This window comes from Phascolarctos cinereus, unplaced genomic scaffold (genome assembly GCF_003287225.1).
Source record: "Phascolarctos cinereus isolate Bilbo 61053 unplaced genomic scaffold, phaCin_HiC Scaffold_726;HRSCAF=1367, whole genome shotgun sequence".
Lineage (NCBI taxonomy): Eukaryota > Metazoa > Chordata > Mammalia > Diprotodontia > Phascolarctidae > Phascolarctos > Phascolarctos cinereus.
In genome coordinates, this window is record NW_027556098.1 from 335471246 (window position 1) to 335488171 (window position 16926).

General features: G+C 37.7%; 1 protein-coding gene across 1 annotated transcript in view; it reads right to left on the reverse strand.

The window, feature by feature from the left end:
• Nucleotides 1-316: 316 nt before the first annotated feature.
• Nucleotides 317-16926, reverse strand: part of HTR2A (5-hydroxytryptamine receptor 2A) — a 64174-nt gene continuing 47564 nt past the window's right edge. The window contains exon 4 of the mRNA XM_020993783.2: nucleotides 317-2284. Within this exon, the coding sequence (XP_020849442.1) occupies nucleotides 1488-2284 (797 nt within the window). The 3' untranslated portion in view covers nucleotides 317-1487. The remainder of the gene's footprint in view (nucleotides 2285-16926) is intronic.

Genomic DNA, 16926 nt, shown 5'->3' on the forward strand with positions numbered 1-16926 from the left:
TGACCTACTAATAATTACATCAATGGTAAGTGGAAAAGCCAGGACTGAACCCATGTCCTTTGTCTCCAAATCTGGAACTCTTTCAAATACAACATGATGCTTCCTATATAAGACCGCTGTTTTCAAATGTTACTCTATTGTTTGGCCAAACATATTTTTTCCTTCCTTGCTTTGGTTTTCTACCTGGAACTAATACCCAGGGTATTAAAAATAAGGCAAAGTGTGAACCTAATGCCTTAATGACTAATCAGTAGGTTTTGGTTCATAGGATTCCCCTCAATGTACCAGTAGCAACTTTTTTTGGGGGGGGGTGGGTGGGAGTGGGGAAAAGAAACTAAAAGGCGGTGAAACTGATTTCCAGGTTACCCATTTGTTAATATATGTGAAATTAACTTAAGGTGACATCAATTCTCTTTAATTTATGCTGTTTTAATGACTAACATGAATAGGCCCATTTCTACTGATTAGTATTGATTGTAAAGACAGCTGTAATGACTGAACACATCCAATATGGCATGATCTTAGACGCTGCCTCAGATGTTGCTGTCAAGAATCATCTGCTCTGATTCATTTCCAAAACATTTTTGTTGTTATCATGAAGACATAGCATCACAGAAAAATTGAAGGATATATTAAAAGTAATCTTTTCTAAAAACAATTTGTATAAATCTATTTGGTAGTATGAATAAGTCATTTCAACGATATATCCAAAATCTAGCATGAGGACACAGGAGACATTCAGAATAAAGAAAAGGTTTTTTTTTTTTTTAAAGGAATTGGAAGTAATGATAACTGAATGACATTTTACAACTTCTGAGGAAAATTAACTTGAAATGCAGCATATGGTAAATAGCAGAGAGCTCACTTATATTTTAGAATGGCATCTGAATAAATAATATTAATAAAATATTACCAAATTTTCTATGTAATTATTTAATCAATACAGTTATTATTATTATAAGACAAGTACCCTGGGTAGTTTTTTTCAAAGTATATATGTTGACACATTATCCTTTATTCCAAAGGTTCTAAAAATATTTATTATCTTCAAATTTCTTTTTATTAATAATTATACCAGAAAGTAATTAATTCAATCCTATGCTGTCAATAAATGACACAGTAGCATAGTTTTCATTTTCAAAAGTAAAATATCAAAATTGATTTATTTGTGGCCATCATTAAAATTATACCATAAATGGTATTTGCCTTTAAGAAATATATTTTTTAAGATATTAAAAAATAAGTTTAGTAAAGGCTATGCTTAAAATAGCTGAAATTCTTTATGAATTTCTTTTATTTTTTTAAAAAAGATGCAATTTTTATAGTATTTAACTCTGCTTTCCACTGACAGAATAACATGAGCAATATGTTGATGCTATTGATGGATCTATTAGACTGGCCTAATTTTTCCAAGTCTTTCTCTCTTTTCAATTAGGTGAAAACTTTCTCAATGTGTGCTCCATGTAGCCACTCACTGTCTGGTATGATCACACAGAACTAACCTTTTCATTCACTGGGATGACACTGTCCTTGGGTGAATTATCTAAATTGTGTATTCCGATATCAATCCCAGTGTAGTCTTTATCCGTTACCTCAGAGTCTTTCTTTTCATCCTTCTCTGTCATTTCGACTTGCCTAGAATTGTAAGCTAATGCAGGTATGGTGTTCACTAAAATCAACTGAAGAGGTTTCTTGTCCTCCTTGTACTGACACTGGATATAACGAGAAAAAGCAGACCGGTAAGTTTTATTGAACAGTGTATACACTAATGGATTGACAGCAGAAGAGAGGTAACCAATCCAAACAAATACATTCAGTAGAATTCCAATGATATTTTCATTGCATGCCTTCTTGCAGATGACTGCCATCACATTGGTGATGAAGAAGGGGCACCACATTACAACAAACAGGAAGAAAACAATACCAAGGACTTTAGAAGCCTTTTGTTCATTGCTGATAGACTGCATAGTCCTTCTTCCATAAGACACAGGTTCCTTGTGCAAGGAACGCTGGAAGAGCTTTTCTGAAGACAGGGAGCTTTGAGGGAGGAAGCTGAAAGATGACAATTTGTTCTTTGTGCCAACATCATTCACACATAAAGTAGCTTCTTTCTGAAGTGTCTTTATTGTTAAAAAGTAGGTGATCACCATAATGGCTAAGGGAATGAAAAAGGACACAAAAGAGCCAATCAGGACAAAGTTCTCATCAGCCAGTAAGCAGCTCTCTTCTTTAAAGACTTTGGAGTCATCTTGTAGGCCAATGACTGGAACAGGCATTGATATACCTTGAAATTGATCAGAAGAAAGAGGGTTACTAGGGATGATCTCAGGTACAAATATGAAAAAATTGCAGCAAATGTATGTAATGTTCATTGTTCAAAGAAGAACCATACCATAGTAAGATTTTATAAGTAATCACTTTTGTTAAGACTTTCAGTTCAGAGAGCTCTTTTGAAATAAATATTTCTTTACATTTATTTATACAGTAACATGTTAAGGAAATACAATGGATGCTGAGTTTAATTTAATTTAGCTTTAATGAGGTAACTACATGGCACAGTGGAGAGAGAGAATTTGGACCGAGAGTCAGAAACACCTGAGTTTGCATCCTGCCTCAGATGTTTATTGGTTGTATGACCTTGTACAGGTAACTTAACCTCTCTCAGCCTCAGTTATCTTATCTGTAAAATGGTGATAATGATAGCACCTATTTCACAGGATTGTTGTGAGGATCAAATGAGATAATATGTGTAAAGTGCTTTGTAAACCTTAAAGTTATGTTGTTATTCAGTCTGTCTGACTCTTTGTGACTCCATTTGGGGTTTTCTTGGCAAAGATACTGGAGCAGTTTGCCATTTCCTTGTCCAGCTCGTTTACAGACAAGGAAACAGGAAAACAGGGTTAAGTGACTTACCCAGGGTCACACAGCTAGTAAATGTCTGAGGAGAGATTTGAACCCAGGAACATGAGTTTTTCTGACTCCAAGCCTGTTCCTCTACACAATTTGCCACCTAGCTGCTTTAAAGTTATAGCTATATCTATATCTATCAATATACCTGTAAATGCTAGCTATTATTAATCCATCTTTTGCAATTAAAATAGATTTCAAGCTAAAGTCACTTAAAAGAGCTACCAAATAGAAAACCACTACACTGACCATAGAGGAAAAGTAAAAATCACTTCCTAAGTCAGTTACCTAACTAGTACACTCTGCTGTATCCAGGCCATACTGGATAATCAACTAAATATATGTGGAAGCTCAATATTGGCTCTCTAAGTCTTGAGTGATTTACTGGGCAGTGTCAAGGGGGCAGATGTAGGTGCCAATTGATTTGTTGGCTGGGTGATGATCCATATAGCACAGCGTCTTTCTTGTGATACCGGTGGGCAAGTGTTCCATGTACCTTGCCTGGGCATGTGCATATTGGCCAGGCCGATGCAAACTGATGATGGCTTGCTCCTTTTTTTGATTTGATGGAAGAATTGAGGTGATTGAAGAAAAGAAAAAGTGAATAAAATATTACACCTATTTTTTCTGCTCTATCGAGCTTGATTCTCATGTGACTGGGACATTCCTTAAGCCCCCTTCTGAGGGAGAATGGGATTAATTTCCTTCTTTTCCCTTTTCCCATCTCTTCTACTGTATTAGAAAGTGACAAGTCCATTTACTGCAGCCACACTTTAAGGAAGCATCTATTAGCTATATTACTTAAAGCAAGGCTAATCAGAGTAATGTGACAGAATTGGAGAATATCATATGAGAATTATTGTGCCAACATGCCCTCTGGATTTGCCTTACTCCCTGTTCAATTTCTTTTGGAAACCGCACAATAGAAATGTTGTCTAGGTAGACCAGAATTGAACTCTGTTGGTTCCATGGGGAGAAGCAATCAATTAATCGATCAACAAGCATTTTGAAGTGCCTACTTTGTGCTTTCTGGCATAAAGGTGCTGGGGATACAAAGACAAAACAAAACAGTTTCTTCTCTGAATTAGCTGATATTTTTTTTTTCCAGTGTGGGTAGGTGGAGAGGTCAGGGGAGGGAAAGCCTACTGTACATAGGAAAGCAAAAACAAAATACATACACAGAAAATATAAGACTTTCCTTCTAAAAAGAAACAAAGAAAAACCAAACTCATTGGTCAACTTAGCAAGTAGGGAGATTTGACTTCAGTGAAATTATTAATATTAATTATTTTAATGACTCAGTTTTCCTATCTGGATTTAATAGCCCAGGATGGAAGAATCTAGGCTATTCACATGCCTGTCCTCACTCTGACTGGCACAGGAACTTTGATTTGGGCTGGTTCTTCCCTCCTTAGGCAACCTGGTGTACCACCTGCTCCTAGGGTATCATGATAGTGATACTGTTTAATATCAGTGAGTATACTCAATTGGCTTACCTTGCCGCAGCTTAGAACTCCTAAGCTTAAGAGTTCTACTGATTTTAGCTTCCCAGTAGCTAGGATTATAGGCATGTATTACAATGCTTCACTCAGTGAAATGATTAATCGATATCTTTTGTTGAAACTTGCTATCAGTTTCTCAACCTTAGTTGAAAAGGCTTAACATTTTTTTCTTTCCATGAACGATTCAAGTGTTCTTGGGATGTCAAGGAGAATGTTGACAGAATCAGCATGATGCTAAAGGACAATTCAGCATGATCATGAGCTATTTTAACTCTGCCTAATATATCTGGTATACTTATTATGGTCTAGTAGGTCTACTTACTACTTATGTGCAATCTAGTAAGGTGACCTGATATCAAAGAGCTGGGGCCCTACAGCAGATCTTGGCCTTCTGGACAACTCTTCCTTTTTTCTACTCTACAGAGTACTAATTGTAATGAAGAATTAGGGTAGGGTCACTAAGAATGCACTGCTTCCTTCTTCCAGAATCTGAACATAGTCATATAGTTAAGCAGAGATACACAATGTATTTATCTATAGTACTGAGTCTTTAGTAATGTAATGAGTGAATCTCACACTCCAACCCCTCAGAATTATTCAGCCTGGAGTTCTCATTTTCCTGTGCTCTAGCTTTCTTTGGCTGCATATTTGCTGGCAAGGCCAAAGAGACAAATTGGCTGTTTATCAATATCAGAGGCAATACCTCTTTGGTTTAGAAGTGGAGCTTCTTAAACTAAAAAAGTTAAATGATTTTAACTGTATGTCTTTTAGTTTATAAATGGTAGAATGATTAGCTTTTTTTCTGATAACTATAGATTTGCCTACTCATTTTAATTCAGCAAGTATCTTTCAATCTTTCTTTTTCCTTCCAAGTTTGGTTTCAATTATAATCACTATTCTTAAGCATAGTAAATGAATATTGTGTTCAATACTGGGTATGACATTTTAGGAAGGACATTGAAAAGCTGAAGCACATTCAGAAAAGGGTGTAATTAAGATGGCAAAAAGCCTGAGGAAAAAGCCATATAAAAATTGGTTGAAGGAATTTGGGGTGTTTAGCTTGAAGAAAAGAAGACTTGGGTGGGTAGGGGCATGATGGCTCTCTTCAAGTATTTGAAGGCCTGTCATGTAGAAGAGGGACTACCTTTGTTCTCTTTGGCCCAAGAAGGCAGACATAAGAGTGATGTTGTGAATTGCTGAGAGACAGATTTGGGTTTGAGGTAAAGAAAAACTTCCTAATACTTAGTGCTATGAGAGAATAGAACAGGTTGCTTCAGACAGTAGTGGTTTTCATTCACTCAAGGTCTTCAGGCAAAGGCCAGATGTACACATGACATATACTGAAGAGAAATTCTTATTCAGACACAGAATAGGCTGAGCTAGATGATCTCTAAGATCTCTTCCATCTCTGATATTCTATGATTCTGGAACCAGGGATCAGATAAACTAGATAATACTCTAGATCCCACTTCTATTTATGTTTCTAAACACACACATATACACACTTGTACATGCAAGCAGTACATACACAGCCAACTATATTTATGCATACATATACATACATGCATAGACACTTGTGAATACACACATATACATACATATAAAAGGCAGGAATGTATCTAGGGGGAAGGGGATGTCAAATAATAACCTTGTCCTCTAAGCTTAGCTTAGCGGTGCCTCTTCCTCCCACTCCCTATCTCCAACTCATCTGCACGGGAGAGCACAACAGAAATTTCCTGGAGGTGAAAAACCTCATTTAGCCAAAGTACTGAGAACAAATAGGCCACTCCTATTTCCCTTGAGGAGGATTTTTGATGGTTCTTGGTTCAGGGCTGCTACTCTGAAAGAACTGTGGAAAACTTTGGTAATTTCAACTAAAAGATCATGACAGAGCACATTCTTCACATGAAGAAGAGGTAGCACCATAGTCAAAACTTGAGCTGAAGCTGGAAGCAGGGAAAAACTCCGTAACCACGTATCATCTACATAGGGTGTGTCAGGTAGTGAGACAGGTCCAACCTAGGGACCTATTCCCAGAATCATGTTCTAAAAGCATAAAATAAAATGCATAGGAATACAAGTAAGTAAAACAAATTATATTGAAATGTTATTATCAAAATATTTTAAAAAACTCCCAAGTTTATAGCCTCCAGGTTAAGAGCCCTGAGATTAGATCACTTTGAGATTCAATGATTAAGGCTCACAGTAGTTGCTCCCTGAAGCTGAGAAAAATGGAGCATAGTTTGTGGCTGGAGATCTATTTTCTCCTCTGTAGGGAGGGAAGACTATGAGAAGAGGGCAGAGAACAACTCCTTTCTAGAGCTCTTTGGGTGGATGTACACTCATCTTTGCTTGAGGACATGAATCAAGTTGACTTTTTTAGGATGGGCCGCTTTCCTACATGTGTATATTACGTGATGTCAGAGAAGAGAATTCTGAAAGTTTACTTTATCATTCCCTAGCACAATGCATCCCATTACTAGTGCTCGAACAAGGAAGCACTTTCACCACCTCTTGGGTAAGACAAAGTGTTCAAAGATCAAGATCATGCAAATTAGGATAAAGGGCATTAGCTAATGTCCTTCCTGTGCCACTTATGCTGACCTCTGGCCATCAACTGAAGCAGAAATTATTCAACATTTTGTTTTGTTCAACATTAGCCATTTTAAGAGATATGAAATGTTCCTACACTTCAAGTTTGTGGATTTAATGATTGCAGTTGTCTGAACCACTCAGTGTTCTATTTTATTTAATGTATTTTTCTAAACTAGTAAAAAACAGGGCAGCTAGGTGATGCCGTGGATAGAAGGCTGGGCCTGGACTCAGGAAGACTCATCTTCCTGGGTTCAAATTTAACCTCAGATACTTATTACTTATGTGACCCTGGGCAAGTCACTTAACCCTGTATGTCTCAGTTTCCACATTTGTTAAATAAGCTGGCAAAGGAAATGGTAAACCACCTTAGTGTCTCTGCCAAGAAAACCCTAAATGGGGTCACATAGAGTCAGACATGACTGAAAAATGACTGAACAACAACAGTGAAAAACAGTATTCATGGTGCAAGCCCATCACCCATAGCCACTCAGTGCATCTACACAGTACTTAAAAGTTGCAAAAGATCTGTGATTTATCTTTCACTTGGAACAGTTTGCAATGAACTCATCTGTCCCTTAGTAGATGGCTTTATGAGCTTTCATGAATAGAAAAATTCATTCCCTGGTAGATACCCTTTGGTAATGAATCCTGACAAGTTTAGCTTGGCTAGTATCCAGTGGGGGTCTAGCGTTGGCCCTCCAGAGACTGAACTCCATTGGTAGAGCCTTTCAGAATTCAGGGTCACCACCACACCATGATGAGGCATTGAAGGAGGGCAGGAGTGGAACAAATGTATATATATATATATATATATATATATATAATATATATATATATATATATATATATATATATATATATATATATATATTTGTGTTCTTTTCTCTTCTAAAAGATGAGAGGCAGTTGAAACACTGACATCTGAGGTCAGAAGAATCATGGTTGGTTATCTGTTTCTCTTTTAGATGAGAAAATCTTATCCAAATTTGTAATTTTTAGTTTCATTTGAGGTGAAATTGTTATGCCTGGATGGTGGTTTTATTTTGAACTACTGGCTGAGAAGGCCTAGTGTGATGCACATCCTTAGATTATTTTGGATGAATCTTTAGCCTCCATTTCCTCTCCCCCTCTACCCCACTATGGAAAGAGTAGACTACTTAGTAGCAGGTAGTAAGTAGTAGACTGCCAGGTAGTACAGTGGATAGATAATGTTGGATTTGAAGTCAAGAAGACCTGAGTTCAAATTTATTCTTGAATGTGATGCCCATAGATTGAAAGATCTGACCAGTTCTATCAAGCTGGAAAAGCTTGGAATAGACCCAGAGATGGACTATGTGTCTGTTGGCAGAGCACCAGACTAGCTTAGTTCATGGAAGCTTTTCACCAGGTGATGAATTTTGGGAACTTATGAAAGGTCATTTGCTCAAGTGTGGAAAGGGCAGCCAGGTTGCACAGTGAGTAGAGCACCGGGCCTGAAGTCAGGAATACTCATCTTCCTGAGTTCAAATCTAACCTCAGACACTTACTACCTGTGTGATCCTGGGCAAGTTACTTAACCCTATTTGCCTCAGTTTCCTCACCTGTAAAATGAACTGGAGAAGGAAATGGTAAACCACTCCAGTATTTTTGCCAAGAAAACCCCAAATGGGGTCATGAAGTGTCAGACACCACAGAAATGACAACAATAACACAAGGAAGGATGATAATCAGCCTTGACATATCTTGTTGATTTTTTATTTTATTTTTTTTCTTGATGAGGCAATCGGGGTTGAGTGACTTGCCCGAGTCACACAGCTAGTGAGTGTTACATGTGTCTTGAGGTCAGATTTGAATTCAAGTCCTTCTTACTCCAGGGCCAGTGCTCTATCCACTGCACCAACTAGCTGCCCTGACATAACTTGTTTTGTCAGAGCTAGGTATTTCAGACAAAATATTCAAAACTTTCCTGAGAAGTTCACAGTTGAACGTTCCTGTTCCTGTTACGGCTGTTCCTCCCTAACCTTAGCAGGTGACCTTTTAAATATTTGAGCCATAAAACCTAATAGCCTTTGTCATTTGTTTCTTGGAAAGAATTTCACCTGCTGGTCTGGCGCTTACTTTCCTTATTGCTTTCCTTTCTGTCTCACAGGTTATGCTTCTCATGTGGACTCATAACTTGAGATACTGAATTCCCAGTTGTCAGTGCAACAACTCAAAGTGATTCAATTTTCTTCAATTCAACAAACATTAACCATTCACCTGCTATGTTGAAGGCATAATGTTAGGATAAAAATTGAAGACAAAAATGAAACATGTTCTGCTTTTGAGGACTTGATGTTCTTAGGGGGATGCAGCTCCTGAGTCTCTAAGCAAGCCAAGATGAGATCTCAAAGCTTGCAAATGAAGTCTTACCTAGGACAAAGGCTACCTCACTCTCAGGAAAGATAAATCTAGAGGCCTGATTTTGTGTATTACATCCAAGGACTCAATGTGGTTCTCTCTGGGGGTTTTGCTATGAACATAAAAAGTAGTGGGGTGATACCTCCCTAGCTTCCTATGGGAGCTCTTTTGGCAAACTGAAAACCTCTGGATTTTTGGCCTGGCTGTCACAGTAAGAATTGTTAGCTGGTCTGAGGACAGTGTTTGGGGCCAAGGGATGCCTGTGCTGGATGTATTAATGTTATTTACTTTATTTATATTGTTATTCTGATTAAAGTTTTATATAATGAGTTCTGAAAGTGAATCAGGGAAGCACACAGGTATTGAATTGAATGGGAGGAGTTAGCGGGATCAGGGAATATCATGACATATGACTGGGTCATCTATACATCAAATTCTTGACAAATAAGCAAGAACCTCTCCCTTTGGGGTGGAGTGATGGGGATAAACCACCACAGAGTCCAAGACAGGCCCCAGGAGTTATGACTGATCTTCTAGAACGGAAGTATCAAACATGAACTCTAAGTGGCATCTCTAAGTAGAAGCAGATTAAAACAGAACTGGTAAAGGTTTAATGAAATAAATAAAAATATAATATGACATAAGTAGTGTTAACTTGTGGTTTTATAAGTCAATAAGTGTGCAATAATGCTTGCAGGGGTCTGTTTTTATTTGAGTTTTACACCACTGCTCTAGATTTATTTGGTGTAGTCAGATTAAGGAAGAATTGTGTTATTGGAGCTAACGAAAGACAGAATACCCAGAGAAGGAGGTTCAGCAGCGTAAAAAGCTTCAGATACAACAAGGAATAAGAGGACTAAGAAAATGCCATTGGACTTAGCAGTCAAAATAGCTTAGAAAAAATAATTTCGATAGAGTGGTGGGGTAGGGAACCTGATCGCAAGGGACTGAAAAATCATTGTAAGGTGAGGAAATGGAAGCCATGAGTGTGGGTGACTTTCTAGGAGTCTGTGAAAAGAAGACATACAAGATGATAGTTTGAAGAGACGGGCAATGCCAAATGAGGGTTTTTTTAAGGATGAGAAAGGCCCGTGAATGTTTGTAGGTCGTGAGGAAGAAGCCAGGAGATAAAGAGAACAGAGGAGGGAGGGAGGGAGGGAGGGAATGGCCGAAGAGATCAGGTCCTGGAGGTGATAGGATAGGGGCGTTGAGTCTTAGATTTGCTCTTGGAAAGAGGATGGGTCTCTTCTTCAGAAAACAGAGCACATGAAAGTTTGGAGATTTTGAAGGAGTTTGAGATCAACCACACTGATTGTCCTTGCTCTGCTCACCTAAAATGACTATCCATCTCATTGCCATTCATTTATACTGCCTTGTATAGGTAATTGATATCCTCATTGTATAGATAATATCTTTGTATTTGTATACATATATATAGAACATATAGTATAATATATTATATTACATATATTTACAATATATGTATTGCCTGTATTACATGTAATATACACAATGCATATATATTACATGTAATATAATGTATTACATATATACATAATATAATACATATGTATGTATTGTACAATATATAGTAAAATATATAGTGTGTGTATGTTATATATTATGTATATATTATATATTGTATGTATATATTATATATATTGTGTTTGTGTGTGTGTTGCATGTGTGTGTTGCATGTGTGTGTATCTTTGTATCCCTTGTATCCAGGGATGTGGAAACTATCTTTTCATGCTTGTTCTCCCTACTCCCTATTTTCATCTCTAGGCCCAAGACGAACCTTTTATCTAGACCTTTGGAGAACCAAGGTCCTTTTCTATCTGGGCACCAGACCCATTTTCCTGTGTTGCAGGTAAAACCTCCATTCCTCATGTCCACCTAAATTCCTGACTTGGCCTCTTTCTATTAGATTGATTGGTGTCAGATTGTTCTGTGGTAGGCATATCCTGTGGCCAGCATTTCCCTTTGGTGCTGAGTACTGATCATTTTATTCAATTCCCCGTGTGAGGCAATGTGTTAGGGGGAAAAGAACGATGGATTTGGAGGCAGGAGGCCTGGCTTTGCTAATGACTAGCTGCATGATCGTGGACATGTTATTTAACTTGTTTGAGCCTCAGTTTCCTCATTTGTAAAATGGGGGTAATAATATTTATCCTACCTACCTCACAGAAGTGCTGTGGGGAAAATGTTTTTATATATCTTAAAACTATAGCTAAAAAAAGTGAGTGAGGTGAAACTCTTCTCTTAATCAGCATATACTAGATTCCCACACACAAGATCTCCCGAAACCTTTGCACCTTCTCTTCATTCCCATTGTCATCATTTTACCTGTGAGTCTGAGAGCTCCCTGTTTACCCCCATTCAGGGATTATCACACTGCCCTTTTCTTTTTGGAAAGGAAAAATGGCTTAGAAAGGAGGACCTAAGAAATTTGTTTAGAGAACAATAGTGCAGTACAACTCAGTTGTCTACTTCATGCTAAACTAGGCATACCTCTGAAATGCACAAATTTTTAATGAGATTTTTCTTCCACTAGGGGGTGAGGAGAGGAAAATCCAATATTTTTCCTAACCAACCTTTTCCAGTGGGAGGCTTTAATGCTTTTGAAAGATGCACGGTTGTTGTTGTTGAGGTGTTTTAGTAGTGTCTGATTCTTCACAACCCCATTTGGGATTTTCTTGGCAAAAATACTTTAGTGGTTTGCCACTTCCTTCTCTAGTTCTTTTTATAATTGAGGAAATTGAGGCAAATAGGGTTAAGTGACTTGTCCAGGGTCACACAGCTAAATGTCTGAGGCCAGATTTGAACTCAGGAAGATGAGTCTTCCCGACTCCAGGCTTGGTACTCTATCCACTGCACCACCTGCCCTATCAGTTAATAACACAGAATCCAGGAATGATTGAGCTGGAAAGCATTCTTAATCATCTGGGTTGAGCTCCTCATTTTAAGGATGAAGAAACCAAGACTCAGTAGAATGTAAGATCCTTGAGAGCAGGTACTGTTTTTTTTTTTTCCTTTGTATTCCCAGGGCTTAGCTAATGTGCCTTGTACAATTAAGCATTTGATAAATGCTTTTTAAATTTGGATTGAATTAAAGCCATACAACTAGCATCAGAGTCAGAGATTCAAAACCAAGTCCTCTGATGCCAAATCTGTCATTCTTTTCATCACACCTCTTATAAGAAGTCGCTCTAACCTGAGAAGAGTAATCTGAATTTGCCAAAAAGATCCTTTACAGATTTTTTTTTTTATTTTGCAAAGAACTTGAAAGGGAGCTGAGAGGGCATCTGGCTGAAACTTCTAGTGTTCCAGATAGGAAATTGAGGGTCATAGAGGAAAAATGCTTTAGCTAAGGCATAGCAGTTAGTAGCAGAGCCAGCTGTAGAGCCCAGATCTCTTCAGAGCATTAAAGAATTTATTTGAAAAAGAGTTTTTTATATAATTTAGTTCAACCCCCTCTTCTTATTCCGTCTTTTTTCCCCCTGTGTTCTATCCCTGCTGTTTAGTTAGAACACTTTGCATTTGTTTTCTCTCTTTTTCTACTTAATATTTCAAAATTTATTCATTTATTCATTCAATTTATATAGTGTTTGCTCCCAAGGAGCTCTGAGCACTGTATGAAAGATAAGTGGATTCTGACAATACCCCAGTGAGGGCAGTGTACAGAAATGGGAATAGGAGATCAATCCAAGCTGTTCACCTGAAGAAAGAGCTCTATTCTGTAACCTGTAGACTTAAAACTTGGCCCCCTAAGGGGCTCCATCCCCAGGACAATCTATTCAAGAAGCAATAGCTACAGTTTATTAGAGAGCAAACAAGAAGCATGGCCTTTGGGGACATGCAAGACAACAAAAGAGGAACATTTATTATGAATAAATAACTCATTAGGTTAGGCAGAGAGTCATTTTCTGACACTAGGAAATCTAAGAGTGTGGATTTGATAGAGATGTTGAGCAGGGAAATCCTGTTTTGGTAGTTTCCATTGAAAATGTGCCCTTAATTTTAAAGAGATTTCAGAGCAGGAAGGAGCTTTAAAATGAATGAATGAGTAATGCATTTATTAGACCCTCTTTTTCTATTGTGATATAGCCCCAGTTTAGCAGTCATGTTTACAAGGGAGCCAGAAAGACTTGAGAGGAGGCACTCACTATTGATGGCAGAACAGGCTCACCTTGCTTCCCAAGCTTACCACTCCCACCTTTGGAAAAGGGGTTTCTGGGTAGGAGACATGGAAACAAGAGAAGTTGTGCAAGCAGGAAGGAGAAGCAGACACAGACAGGAGGGAGAGGCGCATGGTGAACAGATGCTGACATCTAGCTAATGCCAAGGCCACCCACTACAGCAGGTCTGCCTGTCGGGGCAGAGAGGAGGATGAAAATGACCTGTTCTTTCTCTACCTCCTCCTCTTTTCAGGCAGGAAGTTGACTATCCTTGTGAGCTGTTTACTCACTTTAACTTGGCTTTCTTCTGGGCTTAGGAGGCTTTATCTTTGTTTTTAAATGCAATTTGAACTCAGGATTTTAATATTTTAGGCTTTTAGTTATGATAAAAAAAGTTAGTAATATACTTAACCTGCTGTACTTTGCTTATTGCTCATGTTGTATAGAGCAGAGGTTCTTAATTCCTCCCCCTTCCTGGCCTCTGGCCCCCCCCCCCTTTTAATGCCATTGACTTCTTTGTCAATTTGGAGAAGTCTATGGGGCCCTTCTCAAAATAATGTTTTGAAATAATTGAAGGAAATGCTAAATTTCAGTTAGAGATTAGTGAAAACAAAGATGTATTTTTTCCCATCCAAGTAGTCCATGGATCCCCGATTATGTACACCTAGTACAGAAAAAGAGCATTCCCTGCTGAAAAAGAGTAGACTCTCTGATCAATAGACACTGATCTGGGGATTTGGAGTTAATTTAGAACAGTTGAACAAAGTGGGAGAATAATATTGAATTGTGAACCTGGCAATGAATTTAGAATCCAGAAATAAAATCATGAGTTGGTTAAAACACGCCCCCCCACACCCACATACACACACCAGCAGGGTATAAAGGAAGCAAAGCGTGAACATTTTTCACTGTCCTTTTAGTTGGTGGAGACCATTTACTAGGTTTTCTGGGCTTTGCAAAGCAAACTTCACCCTATAAAAGGAATTGCTGGGAAAGGGCTCTTGAAGGGAAGTGGATTTCTAGGGAAGCTCTGCCCACATGAAAGAAAGGGTAAGAGTGTTCTCGGCAGACTGTGGGCTCAGAGGGTGATGAATACTTCAGCCTCCCTAAGTTGGCTTTTGTTGCTTACAATAATTACTGTGGAAATTTCTCCCTCATGGAGGACTTCACTGGATTTCCTCTTCTAGATTGTTGCTTCCCCATTCTCCTTATTGCTATCATATATACCCTCTGATGGAGAAAGGTAGATTAGAGCTAGCAGTAATATATTGCTTTGTCTTTGTTTTTAAATGCAATTTGAACTCAGGATTTTGATATTTTAGGCTTTTAATTATGGTAAGAAAAAGTTAGTAATGTACTTAACCTGCTGTACTTTGCTTATTGCTCATGTTGTATAGAGCAGAGGTTCTTAATTCCTCCCCCTTCCTGGCCTCGGCCCCCCTTTTTTTTAATGCCATTGACTTCTTTGGCAATTTGGAGAAGTCTATGGGCCCCTTCTCAAAATAATGTTTTGAAATAATTGAAGGAAATGCTAAAAGGGAGAGGGGACCCTTCATTGAAATCTGTACCCATCTGCATCCTCTGGCAATTACTTTGATTTTGAGTAGCTTCTGAGAATAGTGAGTGTCTTCTAAATAGAGTCTAGGGGAATTAAATGGGAAAACATCTTTAGACAGAAATCATGACTTCAGGTGTTCCAGTTCACTAGAACTGAAGACTTCATGTAAGATCTCTTTCCTGTGAAGATATTCCTTTCAATATAACAGGATTTCAGGGGTTGTAGGAGGTTTGAATGTTTTTATGTTCTCTGATAAATAAATGAATTTTCCAATGTAGTATTCACCCACTTTTCTAAATGTGTTGACAGCAATGAAAAAGACATTTAATCAACTCCAACTAAATCAATGCTTGATGCATTAGCTGAGCTTTCCCCTTCTTTGTTAGTGCGCTCCCAAGGAAGAAATGCATGCTAATAGAAACGTGAAGTGAGAATGGGTCTCTCCCACTTGTGATAATCTCAGATGGTTGATCATAGCAAAATTGCATTTCCTCCAACATTTTAATGACATAAACCTTTTTTGGGGGGTTAGGGGGAGGAAAGGGGCTTCTATTTTCATTCCCTGTGCAAATGGAATGGAATTGAATCACAAATGCTAGTATTAAAATTGCATGATATGAGAAATTATGTTATTCTCTAATTTAGTCACTTTTAAACATTTATGTGAGCAATGGAATTTCTTTATATCGTGAAACAGCTTAACTACAATATTTTCATTCATTCTATTCAATTATTTACTTTAGCAACATTTATTTGAGTATTCTCTGGTTTCAAGGCATTATGCTAGGACTATGAGACATTCAAAGCTGTATAAGATTAATTTCCTGCCCTCATGGAGGTTGCAGTCTCTACATAGTCACTATTAAAGTGCAATGATAGCTCATAGTTGATAACACTTATAAATATACACACCACTGAGTATTCCCATTTGTGCATCTTTTTATTTGCATCATTTTCAGAATCTCTGATGCACACAACCCATATTTTCTCTTGTTAGGGTTGTTTCATTAATGAATATATTTTTGCTATTTAAGGAATTCTAGTATGCTATTTAACTTCTAATGTGAGAAGGAATCTAGGCTAAGTAAGATAAAATATCCATTTTTTCACAGCTTTCACCTCAATTACCCTGAGTCAAGATTAACTAAAGAAAATCCCCAAAGGAGAAAACTTGCTTCCTGCAGTGCAAGTGAAGTCGTGCATGGCACAAACTGGGTACATTTATTCTGTTGATAATTAAAGTCAGTATATAGTTCTTATGATCGAATTTCAGAAAAAAAACACAAAACAAAATAAAAAAGCAGTGCTAGAGTCAGAAGGCAAATAGATTTGGTGGTTGTTGGTATATTCATAAAAGTTGCAGAACTCTGGAATTTGAACCCTCTGACTTTAAATCCATTCCCCACATTTTACAGATCAGGAAACTGAGGCTCAGAGCTACAAAATGTTTATAGTGATACAAAGATTAGATAAAATCCAGAGCCTTGGACTTTACCCAAAGTTAGGGAGTATGAATATAGAGAGTATATTTCAGCTTGTTTTTATGTGTTGTCTTTTCTTCATTTGATTATAAGTTCCTTGGGGGTAAGTACCGGCTTTCTTTTTCTTATTTTGTAGTCCCAGTGCTTAGGACAGTACCTGGCACATAGTAAGTGCTTAATAAATGTTAATTCAATTGAACTGAGTAAGAGGATTTCAGTCTCTGCTGTTTATCAAAGTTGGGAAAAGCACTATGAAGAGGTTGGACTAGATGACCTTTCAGTATTCTTCTAGAGTTCTTCAGAATTCTTCAGAGTCCTTCTAGACC